General features: G+C 37.2%; 3 protein-coding genes across 3 annotated transcripts; 2 read left to right on the top strand and 1 right to left on the bottom strand.

Annotated features, from left to right (window-relative positions):
- Nucleotides 1-1,559: 1,559 nt before the first annotated feature.
- On the top strand, nucleotides 1,560-3,917 carry LOC129362242 (ras-related protein Rap-2b-like). Its single transcript, XM_055033680.1, has one exon. The coding sequence runs from the start codon at nucleotides 1,983-1,985 to the stop codon at nucleotides 2,529-2,531; it is 549 nt and encodes a 182-aa protein (XP_054889655.1). The 5' UTR covers nucleotides 1,560-1,982; the 3' UTR covers nucleotides 2,532-3,917.
- Nucleotides 3,918-8,627: 4,710 nt separating this feature from the next.
- LOC129362276 (cerebellin-4-like) lies at nucleotides 8,628-10,384 on the top strand. Its single transcript, XM_055033726.1, has 3 exons — nucleotides 8,628-8,871; nucleotides 8,972-9,094; nucleotides 9,904-10,384. The coding sequence occupies exons 1-3, from the start codon at nucleotides 8,628-8,630 to the stop codon at nucleotides 10,182-10,184; spliced, it is 648 nt and encodes a 215-aa protein (XP_054889701.1). The 3' UTR covers nucleotides 10,185-10,384.
- A 4,735-nt stretch (nucleotides 10,385-15,119) lies between these two features.
- On the bottom strand, nucleotides 15,120-16,817 carry LOC129362082 (complement C1q-like protein 2). Its single transcript, XM_055033419.1, has 3 exons — nucleotides 16,559-16,817; nucleotides 16,339-16,461; nucleotides 15,120-15,629 (listed from the first exon to the last, which is right to left on the bottom strand). The coding sequence occupies exons 1-3, from the start codon at nucleotides 16,782-16,784 to the stop codon at nucleotides 15,349-15,351; spliced, it is 630 nt and encodes a 209-aa protein (XP_054889394.1). The 5' UTR covers nucleotides 16,785-16,817; the 3' UTR covers nucleotides 15,120-15,348.
- Nucleotides 16,818-17,629: the final 812 nt, after the last annotated feature.

Raw genomic sequence — 17,629 nt, 5'->3', positions numbered from 1 at the left:
ATATCTGGATTTTAGTAATTCACAGAATAATAAGAGTGAATATAAAATACATATTGTTCAATAATGTTTTTGAACTTACGTTTACACCAGTATTACTATATGTAGTATAGTCATTTAAGAAAGCTTGGCTTGGTGTCATAGCTTTACAAGCTTCTGACAGTTTAACTTGACAACATCTGTTAAACGGAGGCTGACCTGATGACCTCAGGCATGCAGGTTTCTTGTGTGTTATTATGTAAAAATCTATTAAAAAAAATTCACTCAAAATGAAGTAAAATTGGTTGGGTCCAATTTCCAGATGCATGAAGGACTTGCCTTCATCTGTTGAAAAAATTATAGGGAAGTATTGGGACCATGGAAACGTCAAGCCATGACGTTGATCAGGAAAGAAAAGGGTTCTGTGTCTTGAAGATTAAAATGTTTTCGGTGATAAATTAGCGTGAAGGTATTAAGAAAACGTTATTCTCGACTGATTTTTTTTTTTTTTTTTCTGAGGTGGGTTAAAAGACTACTCAGCGAGGAAAACATCCTTATTTCAAAAGCAAAAGAAAATGTCAGATTAGGATTTACAGATGCAGTCAGATACAAAGTATCTCAATGTCTGGAGATACCAGCAACCATGTAATATAGAGGCTCTTCTTGAGAAATGACTGCATAAGAAAAATACATTATGTGGAAATATTAAGGCTAAATTTCATCAGCCTGGAAGCTAAAAGCTTGGGCATGAATGGATTTTCCAACCTCTACCAAATACTAATCAAATGTCTGTAAACTCAAATATGCTAAAGAAATTCTCAAAAAGAAAAGACAAGAAACTGAAATTATCTTGGGATTTAATAAATAGAAATAATTTTAGTAATTCTAAGTGGCTGAGAGCATAAAAGTTTAGAGAAATACTGTTTTGTAGATATATCAAGCTGGATTTGATGTCATTTACTGATAGATCGTTCAAATGATATCAGTATTGTTTATGAACAATAACAAGCACTGTTTCAAATTGGACATGATCCATGCACATGTCCAATTTAAATTTAAAATAACATTTTCATTTTCACCAACATGTTTCTTCCATCTAGTGAACTACTCTCACACTTGAATCTGATAAAGAGCATATAAAGGGAGCTGATAATCAGGGTGATGGCAAGGTGACCTTTCAACCTAATAACGACTTTACCATCGATAATTGAGTGAAGTTTGACATGCCAAAAAATCAGACTGCTGTTGCTTTGTCGTTGTTTAGTTGTCTTGTAGAAGCGGCTGCCTCTTCCCGTCTCAGAAACAAAAACTTTTTAGAATACAAAAACATCTTCAATTTACATCTACATGCGGCGTGGACGAAGACTTTTGAGCCGAGTTCTCGCCACGCGGAACCAGACATTCGAAATTGATTATCGACTAAATGACTGACAGGCCTCATTAGTTCCCACGCGTCAAATGCGTGGTGGGCTTAGACTGTCCGACCATCAGACCCGCTGCTGCGGCTGAAGGAAGGGAGGAAGGAACAGGGTGCCCGGGTGACGGCTCCTTTAAGAAAACGGAACTGAGCCTCGGCATTTTTTTTTTTTTTTTTTGACGTGCTGAGGATGTGGGCAGGAAACGCCATGCAAGAACAGAGACGCGATCACACTTTTTCCCCGCACCGTTGCACAACACGGCGCAGTCAAAATGCGCTTTAATTCCCCACGCTGATGTCCAGGGACGGTCGCTCTCCTCGGATCGGCTCCCCAGCGGCCCTCACCGCGCTGCCACAGCCTCGCAGGATTCGCCGGCGTGCGATTTCGACGGCCACCCAAGCGACGAGGGGAGCAGCCTTCGCAGCCGCAGCCTTCGCAGCCTTCGCAGCCTGCTCGATTCGAAAACATCGGGGCTGGTGAGCGAGACAGACCGAGGGAGCGAGAGGAGGCTTCGCCGAGGGGGAAAAAAAAAGGAGGTGTCTTGGTTTTCCTCTTCTCCCCCGTCTGCCCCCCTCCCCTCCTTTAACCATGAGGGAGTACAAAGTGGTCGTTCTGGGCTCGGGCGGAGTCGGTAAATCGGCGCTGACGGTCCAATTCGTGACGGGCTCCTTCATCGAGAAGTACGACCCCACGATCGAGGATTTCTACCGGAAGGAGATCGAGGTGGACTCGTCCCCGTCGGTGCTGGAGATCCTGGACACGGCCGGGACCGAGCAGTTCGCCTCCATGCGGGACCTGTACATCAAGAACGGCCAGGGCTTCATCCTGGTCTACAGCCTGGTGAACCAGCAGAGCTTCCAGGACATCAAGCCCATGAGGGACCAGATCATCCGGGTGAAGCGGTACGAGAGGGTGCCCATGATCCTGGTGGGGAACAAGGTGGACCTGGAGGGGGAGCGGGAGGTGTCTTCCGGGGAAGGCAAGGCGCTGGCCCAGGACTGGAGCTGCCCCTTCATGGAGACCTCGGCCAAAAATAAAATCTCGGTGGACGAGCTGTTCGCGGAGATCGTGAGACAGATGAACTACTCCAGCGTTCCCAGGAGAGGCCACCAGTGCTGCTCGTGCGTCCTGCTCTGAAGGAGCCGCAGAGTCGCGCAGAAACCTGGGGCTGAGCTGAGAGCTTCAAAAAAAAAAGTTGACCTGCAGGCTTTCTTCTTTCTTTCTTTTTTTTTTTCTAAAAGTTTCCTAACTCCTCACACTGTTGTCTTATTGTTGCACAAGAACAAAAAAAAAATCGACAACAGTCTATTATGTATCATAGTCTGGAAAGTGTTTACATGACAAAAGTACTTGAATGTTTTGGGACTTTTTTGTTTTGTTGTTTTTCTTTTCTAGCTTTGTATTTGACACTTCTCTGGAAAATGTGCCTCGGTGGGAATGTCTAATTGTGAAACCTAAGAGTCATGTGTTTTCAGGCCTGTTTTTTTTCTCTCTCTCATAATCCTCTCCTGTTTTTTTGTTTTTTTTCTTCTCAGCTGTACTGTTATTTTTTTCTGGGCCGGGTTCTTCTGTCTTGGAGATTAATGGTGATGGTGACGATGGGTTGACTTATGCCAGATCTCCCTCCGTAGAGAAGCAGAGATTGCTCGCCTTTTCTTCCTTTTTTTTTTTTTTTTACATTTTTTATTTTGCTTAAGAGAGCTCGGAAAGAATTTTAAAAAGTCACCACTCCAGCCTTGCACGGCTCGCTCCAACACGAACTGTCAAGTTGAACACAAGAGGCGCAGACCCACCGCCCACTCAGACACCACATCTGAAGTCGAGTCAAGCCAATACATTCTTGTTTTTTTTGTTTTTTTTCTTTCTCCCTCCTCCTTTAGCTCGTCAGCAGGTTTGGTGATTTGTTATTTTCTTATCTGAAACTTGCACCCAGCTGACTGTGTTCCTCCTCGGTGTGCACAAACAAGGACCTTGGTGCATTTCTGTCGCTGCATGGGGGAAACACTGCGACCCCATGTCAAGTGCCTTCCCTGCTTTAAAAAAAACAAAACAAAACAAAAAAACTCCTGTGACTGTGCCAACTGATGAGCCCTTACTTCCTCTGCAGTGCGTCTTAATGGCAATCAGAACTGTTTTTTTTTTCTTTTTAAAACAGGTTTTTAACCTGCACTCTGGTTTTTATTCGGTGTCTAAGTGAAATAATAATAATAATAATAATAATGAAAAGAAAGCTATTTTGCAGCCTGGATGCTGAGCTTGTAAGCAGACATCAAATTCAGGCGGTTTCCAGAGGTACTAGTCCGTAAAGAACAAGCGGGATAACCTGCTGGGATCTCGGTTCAGTGAATGGCAAGCCATGTTTGTATCTATGATGTAGATTTCTTTTTTTTTTTTTTCTAAACAAAAAAAAAGTGACATTTTTGACTTACTGTAATTGTATTTCTGCTTTTGGCTGATATTTTCTGGCCATCCACCTGTCGGTTTGAGAGACTTGGAATACAGAACACATTTTACGTAACAGTGTGTGGTGTGTGTGTGTCTCGCCTCATTTAACCGTGTCCCGCCCAGCGTCGTTCCTCGAGGGGCTGCCGTTCTCCGACCTTTGGATGCATCCCGACCCCAGCGCACCTGAATGGCACGGCCGAGTTGCTTTCACACGCAGGTAATGAGTCCTGCTAATGATCTAATTATGTGGTGCAGATCAGTTGAGGCAGAGACTCATCTGAATGTTGCAGGACACCTGGCCCTCGAGGACTGCAGGTTGACACCTGTGTCATGAAATGCTGACACTCCTGTGATCCAGTTGCAGGTCTTTGGTCACACTCCCATCTGCATATTATGCTCTTCATCAATTCGGCTCCTTTAACAGATTTGTGCTGTAATTTCAGGTGTTTACACAATACTACTTTTCTAAATACTTAAAAAAAAAAAAAAACAGCAAATTTCCAATATGAAGTGAATGAGGCTACCTTTGGAACCCTTTTAAACATTTTGTGCTCCATACTTTAAAAAAAATATTAAACGAAGCAGGTCACAATAGTTATCACATTTAACAATAAAAAATGTCAAAATGTAGATGAATTTGATCAGTATTTTTCAATTGATCCCCAAAAGGGGAGAACTTCCTGCTATCCTCTATATAGACAACAAAAAATTTGTTTATTTCTCATTACAAGTAGTTGTACCATTTGCAGCTTATAAAATCATCAACAAATTGAAGCATTGATTTTATTATAGCTAGTTGAGGAGCATAATGCTCTGATCTCATCTTATTGTTCCTTTATTTGCTGTTGGATTTCAAACTTATATGCTGGTCAAAGCAGCTGTGGCAAATTTTCAATATTTAAATTAAATATTTAATTAAAAATGACAAAGAAAAATCGGCCAGGTTAAGCCCAATTGATGCAGGATGCTGTTTGGCCACTTGTTAATTTTATAAAATAGTTTAAAACTTGCCCACTGGTATGGAAATATTTACTTGAAGCATTTTTTTTTCTTTTACAGATTGTTCATATTAACTTCTTGATACAAATGTTTGAAATAATGCTTTTAAAGAACCGTCTATATTTTGTCCCGGTTCAGTCTGTTAAGCTTTAAGAAAGCGAAAATGAAGATTCATGGTCACAGCTGAACTATTTTTTCGCTTTATTTACATTGAGTAGATGAACAGGCTTTTCGCCACTGGTTAGATTCAGGTCAGGATGACATCCAGCATGTTTTAAAAAACATCTTTGTCCACTTGTTTGGTTAGTGCCTTTGATTCCCTGTCAGAGCTGCCTGCCCTTCTCCCCACCATATGTTTTCTTGGCTGGGAAGCGGGGAACAGAGAGGGCTTTTTATGCCCTGAGCCAAGTTCAGCCAGCCGTTCATGCTGCTGAGCGGCGCTCCAACCAGTCGTCCCTCGGCTAGCGCAGTTAGCTGCTGCTACAAGTGTCCCTCCAGCTGCAGGGCTGCCCAAGCTTTGTAGAAACACATTTCATGGTCGTGATTTTACAAAGTCTAGAGACATACTATTGGGGACTGTCTCTATCAGGATTGCTCATCTAGAAACTGAAAATTCAGTCCATGTTGCAGAACAGTTCAAGCTTAATCAGACTGAATGTAGAGTAACTATGCAAGAAATGTAATTTTTGAGTTTTGCTGCATATTTTTAGTTGAATTTAGATCTGGACTTTGACTGAACCGTTCTAAAAAATGAGATAAGCATCGTGGCACTAGCTCACGATGCTGCCACCTCCATTGTCACAATGGGAGCTGTGCATTGAGAATGACCATTTGACCAGTGCACTTTCCTCTTTAGATCTTCAGAGACCACTACATGACTTGTGTCAAACTTTAAACTTTTTTTCCAACAATGTCTTTTTTTCTTGCCACTCTTCCACAAACGATCATGTTGTCTTGTCAACAGATTCTCACTATGTCATCAACAGACATCTTAACACAATCTGTTGATCTTGATAATATTTAGGGAGGCACATGTTAAAAATGTCAGGTCTATATAGATTTTCCTTCACTCAGGTAACTTGTTTAAGTTAAAGAGGTAAGGGGGGGAAAATGTAATTGTTTTCTTTTACCCTTTTAAATCAGTTGCATTCTTCCTGTGAAGCTCTGACAGAAACGTAATACTAAAGAAATGATTTTCTACTGGCTATAGACTGTCTCACGTTAACCACCAGCACTGATAACAAATTATTCTTTGGCATTACCAGAGAAAGTGGTGGAGTCAGCTTCTCATTTTAGTTATAAAAATGATCTGAGGAAGTTCTGTCTGTGTTCTATGCATTGTGTGGCATTACGTAATACCTATCTCGAGCTGTCAATTTGCTATTTTACTTCTTCTTATTGTTTAGATTTATGCAGTCTCACAAAAACAGTGCCTGACACAATGTACTTCTCCACAGCAAAAACAAGTTGTGACACTTGCCTTAGTTGGAAACACAGGCTTGCTAAATTGCACAACAAGCACAAGTCCTAGTTTTCTTACTCATGGAAGAAAAACTCTTGCATCAGGTTTGAATCTTCGCCTTTTTAAAACATACGTATTTTTAAGTGCATTTGTCTACCCTAGTAGCTGGAGATATGCCTGAAATCCAATACCATTTTTTGCTTACAGTAGAATATGAAGCAGAACATTAGGGCTAAAAGCACATTTCCATTCAGTTTATTCTTTGCAGCATTTACATTTTGAACATATAGAGTCGCCCTGCCTGCGATCTGTGCCATATCAGCATTTCACTGCCTGCAAACCCATCAGCCACAGCTTGCTAATATGTTATGCTTTGAAGCACACAGAGGAAAGGAAGGGTGGATGTTAGGGCACTTCCTGTGTAAATGCACCTCAGATCTTCAAAATGTTGAAACAGATAAACGGTTCTTCTCTATCATGCACTGTCACAGCCTGTCCTCCCTTGGATCAACGCGACACAGGATGTGATCTCACTATTGTTCTGACAAATGTGTCCTGCAGTCGTTTTCAGTTTGAGAACAAATATTTGATTCAGACGGAAATGAAAGGACATTGAGATATGAAAAGATTTCACACATTTGAGTGAAGTGCCCACAGATAGTCCATGTGATCAGAACTGAGCAGCGACGACAACTGGATCATGTGGTGGTAATTTACAATAAGTCTGGTTAACCATGAGCTGTTTGCACAGACAGAGAGAAACCATGAAACTCAGTGAGATGATGTAATCCGTCTCTAAACCACTTCCAAAAATTACTGTCAAACCACAAAATCACATGCAGGAGAGAACAAAGTCTTCTGCTGGAAATGGGCCTCTATACACCTATGTAGATATTGCACCAAAAACCAGCCATTTTTAGCTAGAATATTCATTTACCACATTAGCAATGTATAGAGTGTATTTCTTTAAAGTTAGAACTGGTTTAGAGTTATTTTCATTGAAAAGTACAGTGCTTTTAGTGACATTTCAATGTGACCCCAAACTTTTGAACGGTGTGTATATATATATATATATATATATATATATATATATATATATATATATATATATATATATATATATATATATATATATATATATATACATAAAACATGCTTTATTGGTTTGCAACATTTCGGCAGGAAAATGACTTGTCTTTGGTTAATATTTAAATAAATTTGTCATTTGAAACACTGAAGTGTGACAAATATGAAAAAAAAATCAGGAATGGGAGCAAACAATTTTTAACACCACTGTAAATCAATAAAATCAAAGTTTACATGAAGTGTCCAAGAATTGGAATAGTTTAACTAAGAAACCTTTAATCAGGTTTCTTAGTTAACCTGAAGTTTTCAAACTTGGAAGTTTGTAAAAATTTCCTAGTTTTTACAAACTAGAAAGTGACCTAGTTTATAAAACTAGGCCACTAGTTTTATAGTGGCCTAGTTTTATAGTTTATAAACCATAAAATTAAGGTTTTATGGTTTATAAAACTACATCACTAGTATGACTAGTATGTAGAACTAGTGGCCTAGTTCATATAAGCTAGGAGTGGCCCAGTTTATACAAACTAGACCACTTGTATGCATGGTATCAGGGGTGTCAAACTCCAGTCCTCAAGGGCCGATGTCCTACATCCTTTAGATGATATTTTAGTTGAATAGAGGAATAGAACTTGGTGACTTCCTGTTCATGGAGAAACAAGTTCAGGAGGCCCAGACATTCCTCTTCATGGTAGTAATCTCCAGTTCACTCTGGAGGATCCCAAGATCTTTGCCTCCGTTTGCCAGAGGGTCTCCACTCTGATGGGATTTGTCTGGAAATCACCAAAGATAGGAACCCAGAAGGCATTCTTAATGTCTGAACTACCTCAGTTGACTTCATTGGATGTGGAGGATGAACTTTGTGAGGTCCTTCTCTGGCCCAACTTAATTTCTTTTTGTCATGAGCTACATTACTATTTAAGATCATTGAATGAGAAAAACATACTGTCCTTTGCATAAAATGTCAATTGACTTATGACAAAAAGATCATTTTTACTCCAAATTATCAAAGAAATCAATCGCAGTATCGGAAGATTTAGAAATATGTAACAAGGGATATCATAGTGCATCTATGAAGGAGAGTAAATTAATAAAATTTTGCAAGAGTTGGAAAAGTTTAACTTAAGAAGCCTTTGACTAGGAAGAAGCAAAGAAACTAGGGCACTTCCTTGTTTACCTTGTGTGTATATATACAAGTGAGGAGAACTGATGCAGCAAAGACACCTACACAGAAATAGTTCAAGATGAAGATTTCTGTGGCCACACTAACTTTCTTTTTCTTGTTTTCGCATGTGGTTGAAACCACAGCTCAGCCAGAAGAGGTCAGCGACGGCGATGATGGCATTGTTCAATCACCTGGAGGCCAAGACTGTTCCGTAGCTGAAAGCCAGAAAAACTGTTGCCAACTTTTTGTCAGCTTAAGAGAACTAGAAACCAAACTTAGAGACACTCAGAGAAAGATTGAGGTCCTGGAGTCACACGTTCAAGGTAAGAACTGCAAATTTGGAGTTTTAACTTTTGTACATTTTATCATGTGAAGATTAAATAAACTTTATAATGAACACTTGTTTTTATGCTTCTTCTTAAGGCAACAAAGTAGCATTTGGCGCATCCATAAGTGCAGGTGAAAATATTGGACCTTTTAATACCGAAACCATACTGGTCTACAAAAAGATCTACATGAACACAGGATCGTTCAACCCGGGAACAGGTAAACTTATCATAGCAATATGTTTTGCTGTGCTTATGGATTCAATTAATGCGTACAAATATTGTTGAGAGTTTGACATTTAGTTTTGTACTTGAAGAGGTTAACATAAGATTGTGTGTCACGTAAAATAGTAGGATTATGTTAAGGAGGACCTAAATGTAGATCAGGCTGAAGATACAACTTTTACAAAAGGTAAAATACATTTTAGTAGAAGAAAACCTTGTATGAAAAGAAATACATTTATAAAAGCTGGAAAAAGAGATAGAAGGTCTACAAAAAAAATCAAGTTACTATGCTAAAAACAGAGGAAGAAAAGAAATCTGAAAATTTTATGAAGAAGAACAATTTTCTGACAGAGGCCACTGTTATTTCTTTTCAAAAGCTACATAGAGTTGAAAAAGGGAAAAAGATCAACAGTTACTATGCTACATTAAAGCTGATCACATTCACAACATAAGGTTTTTTTTAAAAAATCAAATTAAAAGTAAAAATGTTGAGGCATTTTTACTATGAACTTTCAGAATAATATATGATATTATGTCATCATTAAGGCATAAAACTTAAATGTTTCTTTCATTGCATATGTGTTGACATAAATGACGTACACCACCAATTGAAAAATGCATTATCAAGTGCTCTCTAGTTAGGTTACTTGTTGATAAAAGAGTAACGAGAGAAAGCTTTTCAGTTTCAGTTAGACCATTTCATGACTTCTGCTTAAATACATACAGTTTTTTTTATGGGGTTCAGAGATTTTAAGTCAAAAGATCACAAAAGATCACCATAAACATTACTTTGATCATCCACAGGTATTTTTACAGCTCCTGTCAGAGGAGTCTATTACTTCAGCTTCTCTGGACATAATATATCAACTCGATCAATGGGCCTGGGACTGATGAAGAACGGACAGCAGATGGTCAGTGTCTACAACCATGCTGCTGGAAATCGTTATGAGACAGCAACCAATGGGATGACTCTGCAGCTTGAAGTTGGAGATCAGGTTTACATGAGACTGAGGCAAAACACCTGGATTTATGACAATTCAAATGATCATAGTACCTTCATTGGTCATTTATTATTTCCTCTGTAAGGGCTGTGAACGATTAACATCTTTTATTAAAACTAAAAGGGCAAAAGTGAATTAGAGTTCGTTTTCAGTAATGTTTAGTAAAAATACTTCTTGTTAGAGGCATATTTTAGAACAAAATTAGAATCAATTTATATTGTGTCTTAAATGTGACAAACTATTCAAAACACCTGGATTTCAATAATGGATGTGATCATAGCAACTTTATTGGCCATTTATTATTCCCTCTGTAAAGGTTGTGAACAATTATCACATTTTTATAATAACTCAAAATGCTCAAGGTAAAGACAAAAAAAAAAATGATGATTTCAGTTGTAATGCTTAAATTTTATCTGGAGGCAGATTTTAGAGAAAACTTAATCTGTGTATGTTTTAAATGTGAGATAAAATGTGATATATGCATGTTTGAGTCAATTCAGAATCATCCTTGACCTATTAAATTATTGGTAATAATTAAATGTTTAGCTTTCAAATTAAATACTCAAAGTCTTTTAAAAAAACCCTGTCTAATTTTGGGAGGAAATCTATTTGATGCTTTTATTCTGATTGTTTTGAATGAAACAAACAGAATATTTCTTCATTTTCTTTTGAAGAAATAAAAAATAAAAAGTATTTGAAACATTTGAATGACTAATAATTCCGAATTACAAAAGAGCCATACCAGTAAAATTGGAAAATGCATATTAATCAGAGTTGCTCACTCAGCCATGTTCATTAGTATTTCAGCACAGAACCAAACAAATACTGAAGCAGATAGCATGTAACAAGTAGAAAGAAGTGGGCCAAAAGTTGGACAAATGGAGTGATAGCTCAATAAATAGAAAGATTCAATGTTTATAACCTAAGTTTCCATTTTCTGGCGTGAATCATACATGGTAATTGGGGACAAGAAGAAGAATAAACACAGACAGTTTATTCTTTTCACCTGTGCATTGCACTTGATTCCTTAGATTTGTTTTTTTTCTGCTCTTGTTAGGTTCAGGTTTTTCCCTTTATTTAACCTTATGAGCTCCCTTACTTCTGCTCTGTTCATCTTTTACCTTCTCTCTGTGTCTGTCAGCCCTCCACTTCTCAGCTGTTTTACATCTACTAATTTACCCCTGCATGCACTCTTCCTCAGCTGTTCTCTCTTCTCCCCAAATGAGTTCATCTGGTTCCGAGTCATAAGTCCCTCCAGACTAAAAGTCACATTCATTTAGAAACTGTCAAACATGAGGGGGACCTCGTCCATGTTGATGATATGGTCCGGTGACACTTTGTGTTTTGTGACTTTTCAAGAAACTCACAGACACTTTTAACTTTGGCTTGAAAATCTGCTGGCAGTTTCTGATGCACCGATGACTTTGTCCTAAATCAGAACGGTTGTACACACTCACCATCTTCATTTGAAATAAGATTGGCTGAACATACAAATATTCATTTATTCTTTTTTATTCTTATTTTATTAAGTTTAGGTTTTGCAGCTCTGAAACAAAAATTGAGTATGAATTAAGGCAAAAGTCACTGTGGATTGGAGAGTTTGCTGACCCCCTTGACTTGGGAACTGTTTAAATATTATTCATCAACCAGATTTATTCTCTGAAATGGTCAACCTCATGAATGCTACAAAGGGAAAAGATAAATCATTGCAAATTAGGAAATTTGTCAGACAATAAAAACAGTCTTTTCGAGGTTTTATCCATTTATTTTGTGGTTGCTCTGCAAAAAGCTGACAGATAAGACAATATGTGCATTTGATTATTTTGTCACAAATACTAAAACATGACAAGTATATCCATTCGTAAGAAAGTTAAAATTACATCGAGGGATTTGTATTTTCCTGTTGTTTTTCCCCTTGCATTTCGGCCTGCAGACGAATGTGGATGAATCACTCTGGTCTTAGAGAGAGCAGTGAAGAAAAGACCTCACATTTCAGAATAGAATAAACGCTCTGCCTCCGCACTGATCGCTGAGTAGGAGGAAACACAGACAGACACTGAGGTGTTCTCAGCTCCCCCTACATGCATCAACATCTCGTCTATATTTTCAGTCTCTGGACTTGTAGACTTAGACCTTTCAATGAATGACGGCTACAGCTGAAAAGTTTATTATTATTATTTTTTTTTTATGTCAGGGCTTATATTAAAACAACAGTTATCATTTGCTGTCAGAAGGTATTTGACCCTTGAAGACTGCAGCCTTTTCTTTTCATTTTGGACCTTATCTCTCTTCTTTGTCCACAAGAGGGCAGGCTTATGCAGCTAAGAGTCAACAAGGGTTGTAGATATGAGACAAATTTAGATTCTTGATCTTTTTTTTTTTTTGACAAACTGTAATATATTACTCTAAAATTGACAACTGAAGCAATTTCAATTTCTTACTTGTGTTCAGCTTAAACAAACCAAATATTTTTATTTTTCCTTTTGTGTTTAACATTATCATTAAAAAATAAAATCTAAATCATGTAATTTGTAATACATTTTGTGAAATATGTCTGAACTTACAAAGTGATAAAACTGATTCCTTTAATGATAAAGGGAAAAAAAAACACAGATACTGTGCGAAGAACAGTTTAAAATTTGTATTATTGTAGTTTCCCAATCGGAAGACAAACCAATTCTGTCATCTTATGATTGTGAGAAATTGCCTAGACTAAAATTAGGTGAGTTGCACACCTTAATTAATCGAACACACAAAGTTTTTTAACCTGGCAATTACAAAACAGACCACCAGCTACACCTTAAAACTAATACAGTTAATCCTACATCAGTATAAACTGCATGATTGCTGACACTTTCGTGTGCAGGACTCATAAAGATACGATTGTTTGCTCTGTAAGTTTAAAAACCAATGTATCCACAACTACTTGAACAGATGGTTCATTCAATTATTTTTCACTTTTGCCAGTAGAGGCTGTCTTTCATACATTACGGTAAGACAAAACAGACACGAGACTGTTAGGTCCTGAGAACTGATACCCTTATAATTCTTGTCATAACACCAAATAAGTAGCAAAAAATAATGCCACATAATATAATTCTACAATAAACGCTAAAAGAACTAGCTCTGTACCAAGTTGAGAAGATTCAACAGTGGCCAAGTAAAGGTGGTATTAACATATGCAAACCAACGTCTTGTTGCAGTAGAAGAATGTGAAGAGGAAATAAAGTCTCAAATTATGGGAACAACATACTAACCTGGATTCCATTGCTGCTTCTTGAGCTGAAAACAAAGCATCATCAGATTACACAGGGAGAAACCTGTGCTAAAAATACATTATGCAGACATGAAGTTGAAAAGTTGGCCTGTCCTGTTATTCCTGTCTGTGATCACAACAGATAAATGGAACAAGTCTATTAAAATGTTGTCACCTTGTGACATTAATTATCTGGAGTGCAGAGGGTAAAGCCCATAACCCTAATCCTAGCCATAAAAGATTTAATCATGGAGAGCACTAATCAGAGGCCCATGGTGACTCTGGAGACTCTGCAGAGATCCACAGCTCAGGTGGGGGAATCTGAGCCTATTAGTGCGTTGCGTAAGTGTAGTCCTTATAGAGACTTGGCAAAAGCAAAGCTTTTCCACCAAAATGCAAAGTGCTATGTATGGTGGAGAACTAACACTGCACATCATCATGCCCTCTCCTAAATATGGTGGTGGCAGCATTATGCTCTGAGGATGCTTCTCTTCAGCAGGGACAGGGAAGCTGGTCAGAGTTGGTGGGAAGGTGGATGGAGCCAAATACGGGAAAATCTTGGAAGAAAACTTTCTGGAGTCTGACAGTGACTTGAGACTGTGGCAGAGGATCACCTTCCAGCAGGACAATGACCCAAAACATAAAGCCAAGGCTACACTGCAATGGTTTAAAACAAAACATATTCATGGGTTTGAAAGTTCAGACCTGAGTAAAAAAATAATAATTATGTAAATCTATGAGAAGAAGTAGTGTACAGAGATAATTTGACAAGGTTCAAAAGTAACAGGATGGTGTTACGGAACAGATGGAAGCCAGAATCTTGTTGCATTAGAAGAATGTGAAGAGGAAATAAAGTCTCAATTTATGGAAATAACCCACTGAACTGATTGTCGTAACTGATGTTTGAGCACCAGGAAGACACACCCCTGCCTGAACGCTAAGAGATGAAATATGCTGCAGCAGGTTTGCTAGACTAGATTATTGACAGGACAGCAGGTTTTATGCAAAGCAGCTGAAGAAATAGACATGTTATTTTTGTGTTTTCGTTTCAATTTGCATTTGCTTTATGATTATACCTTTGTTTCATGAATTCTTCTGCATGTTTGCTGTTTTCTGAACCTACTATCAAAAAGATGAACTTTTTCTAACAACTGATGTGGTAATAAATCTAATCCTGACTGTAATGATTAGTATTTAGCAACAAAAACACCTTAACAAAAAATCAAACATGATTCTGTGGATGATCCTTTCTTTCCTGTCTTTCAAAGCTTTTGGTGATTGAATCTTTAAATTAATACATCAATTTGTCCGTTACTTTGTTACACTGTCAGAACTATCTGCTTCAGTATTGCTTTTCTAAAGTAACATTATGATTATGGCTGACCTCAATAAGACTGAGCAACTCTGATTAATTTACATATCATCAGTTCATATTATTTGTGTGCTTCCTTATTTTTTTTTCCATTTTTCTTTAATTGTGTTGTTGACTTAATAAATCAAATCAAATTGTATTTGTATATCATAATGTAATAATTAAACAAAAATAATATTGATCAAACTGACAGAGGCTTTTTATGTTTCTGAATCATTTGTCACCCATGCTGTGCAAATGTTTTTTTCTTGAGTTTTTCATGTTTTGAAGACTTTTTTAATAGCTTTTGGGCAATTTAGAAAATTATGTTTTCACATCCTTGTTTAAAACTGAATAAAAACCTTAGAGGAGCTTCACCACAAACTGATTTTGAAAGAATGAAACAAGTTCGTGCAATGAAAAAAATAGTGTTTTATTAGGATTTTAATTGGTCAAATATGAATATGATTGTAGATTTGTTTTAATTACATATATCAGAACACCACATTTGAGATATACCTCACAAAGCTTCTAATTTTATCCTGATTTCTGTCCCCACCAGTAAGTATTACCACTAAAAATGATCACTGAAATAAAATCTATTACATGTGCAAGTTAGCTTTATTCTTTTTGCAGGAACCTTACAAAGGAAATAATAAATGACCAATGAAAGTACTATGATCATTTAAATTGTCAAAAATCCAGGTGTTTTGTATCAGTCTCATGTAAACCTGATCTCCAACTTCAAGCTGCAGAGTCATCCCATTGGTTGCCGTCTCATAACGATTTCCAGCAGCATGGTTGTAGACAGTGACCATCTGCTGTCCATTCTTCATCAGTTGCAGGCCCATTGATTGAGTTGATATATTATGTCCAGAGAAGCTGAAGTAATAGACTCCTTTGACAGGAGCTGTAAAAATACCTGTGAATGATCAAAGTGAAGTTTATGGTGATCTTTGTCAGTTTTTGGCTAATCAAGAAGTTTTAATGGTCTTATTTTCAATAAGACAAAATGGTGAGGTTTAAAACATTGTTAATGCGATTTTGGCTTTCAGTGTTAAAATACTGGGCCGTGCAATGTACCAGAACCCAGACTATGCAGTAAGATGTATGACCAACCTCATAAAAAAAAACTTTTCAGTTAACTTTATAATGTAATGATGATATAATATTGGATACTATTTTAAAAGATTTAGTTAAAATTGTTCTTATGTTTTCATCTTTTTGTATTGTAAATGCAATCATAATCCTTAATCTGTTTAAAGATTATGAAACCACATGTAACTTTCCACATACCACACACAGATTCTATTTTGTTAGTATGTTATACTAACATTTTAGTATGCATTGCTAAAATTGTTAATAATTTTAGTGTAGCATACTTTCTTAACCGCTTCAGTTTTTCCCTGTCCATTTGTTTTTATTTTTTTTCCATTTTGAATCTCCTGCAACTCAAATGTAATTTATTGTTTTTATTTTAGGTTCTACCTAACATAATTACACTAATGTACATGAAAAGCAATAATTTATTTTACCTCTTCAAGTACAGCAAAATAATTCAAACTCTCAGTATTTGTAAATACTAATTTAAATGATAAGCATAATCAAATATATCACTGTGAGAGGTTTACCTGTTCCTGGGTTGAATGATCCTGTATTGAAGAAAACTTTTTTGTAGACCAGTATGATGTGGGTATTAAAAGGTCCAATATTTCCGCCTGTACTTATCGATGCTCCAAATGCTATCTTGTTGCCTTAGGAAACATGAAAATAAATGTTCATTATAATGTTAATTTATTGGCTATCTAGTAAAAATTCTGAAAGAAGAAACTCCAAATCTGCTGCTCTTACCTTGAACTTGTGACTTCAGGGCCTCCATCTCTGTCTGGGTGTCTTTAAGTTTGGTTTCTAGCTCTCTTAGGATGACAAAAAGTTGTTCAATGGTTTTCTGGCCGTGGTCTTTGTCACCAAATGACTGAATGGTGTCATTATCCCTGTCTCCTGTTGGCTGAGCTGTGATTTCAGCCACACATGCATAGAGGAAAAAGAAAGTAAAGGTCGCCACAGAAATCTTCATCTTGAACTGTTCCTGCTTGCAGGTGTCTCTACTGTGTAGCTCTGCTGACAATTGCATTTATACAATTCAAACAAGGAAGTGGCCCATGTTTTTTTTTTTTTTTTTTTTAAACATTCTTAATAAAATCTTTATTCAGAACAAGAAACAATCTAAAAAAAAAAAAAAGAAAAACGCCAAGACACAGTCCAACACATAGAAACAGCCATGTCTCCTAATGATTCCAATAACATCTACATAATATAGCAAATTAAAAAAAATGTGTGCACAGAAGGTATAAACAGATGGAGTTCCTGTTTAAAAATAAACTATATCAGCTTAGATTTGCCAGTGCCTTAAAAAAAGTAAAAATAATTCTAATATTATACTCAACTGTTTTACTTTCAGATACATATCCATATAAAACAATTTGAAGAGTTTTTGTTCATAGACTTTATGGTTAGGAATCTATGAAGAGATTCCCATAAGATACACTGCCTGGCCAAAAAAAAGTCGCCACCTGGATTTAACTAAGCAAATAAGTACAAGCCTCCTATTGGATAATTACTGCATAGGCGATTATCTTTCAGCTGGCAACAAGTTATTTAACCCCAGCTGATGCAATGAGTAACTCCTCATTTCTTAAACAACCATGGCAAAAGACACATCCTGTGGTCGTGGAAAAGACGTTAGTCTGTTCAAGAAGGGTCAAATCATTGGCATGCATCAAGCAGAGAAAACATCTAAGGAGATTGTATAAACTACTAGAATTGGGTTAAGAACTGTCCAATGCATCATTAAAAACTGGAAGGATGGTGGGGAACCATCGTCTTCCAGGAAGAAATGTGGTCGGAAAAAAATCCTGAATG

This window comes from Poeciliopsis prolifica, unplaced genomic scaffold (genome assembly GCF_027474105.1).
Source record: "Poeciliopsis prolifica strain line A6 unplaced genomic scaffold, Auburn_PproV2 SCAFFOLD008, whole genome shotgun sequence".
Classification (NCBI taxonomy): domain Eukaryota; kingdom Metazoa; phylum Chordata; class Actinopteri; order Cyprinodontiformes; family Poeciliidae; genus Poeciliopsis; species Poeciliopsis prolifica.
Note: the sequence above shows the minus strand (reverse complement) of the source record. Positions and strands in the feature narration are given on the sequence as shown.

Bases quoted from the DNA above. Each gene is read 5' to 3' on its own strand.
- LOC129362242 (XM_055033680.1), top strand. From the start codon at position 1,983: ATGAGGGAGTACAAAGTGGTCGTTCTGGGCTCGGGCGGAGTCGGTAAA.
- LOC129362276 (XM_055033726.1), top strand. From the start codon at position 8,628: ATGAAGATTTCTGTGGCCACACTAACTTTCTTTTTCTTGTTTTCGCAT. The intron at 8,872-8,971 runs GTAAGAACTGCA...CTTCTTCTTAAG, and splicing joins CCTGGAGTCACACGTTCAAG to GCAACAAAGTAGCATTTGGC. The intron at 9,095-9,903 runs GTAAACTTATCA...GATCATCCACAG, and splicing joins ATCGTTCAACCCGGGAACAG to GTATTTTTACAGCTCCTGTC.
- LOC129362082 (XM_055033419.1), bottom strand. From the start codon at position 16,784: ATGAAGATTTCTGTGGCGACCTTTACTTTCTTTTTCCTCTATGCATGT. The intron at 16,462-16,558 runs GTAAGAGCAGCA...ATGTTTCCTAAG, and splicing joins CCTGAAGTCACAAGTTCAAG to GCAACAAGATAGCATTTGGA. The intron at 15,630-16,338 runs GTAAACCTCTCA...GATCATTCACAG, and splicing joins ATCATTCAACCCAGGAACAG to GTATTTTTACAGCTCCTGTC.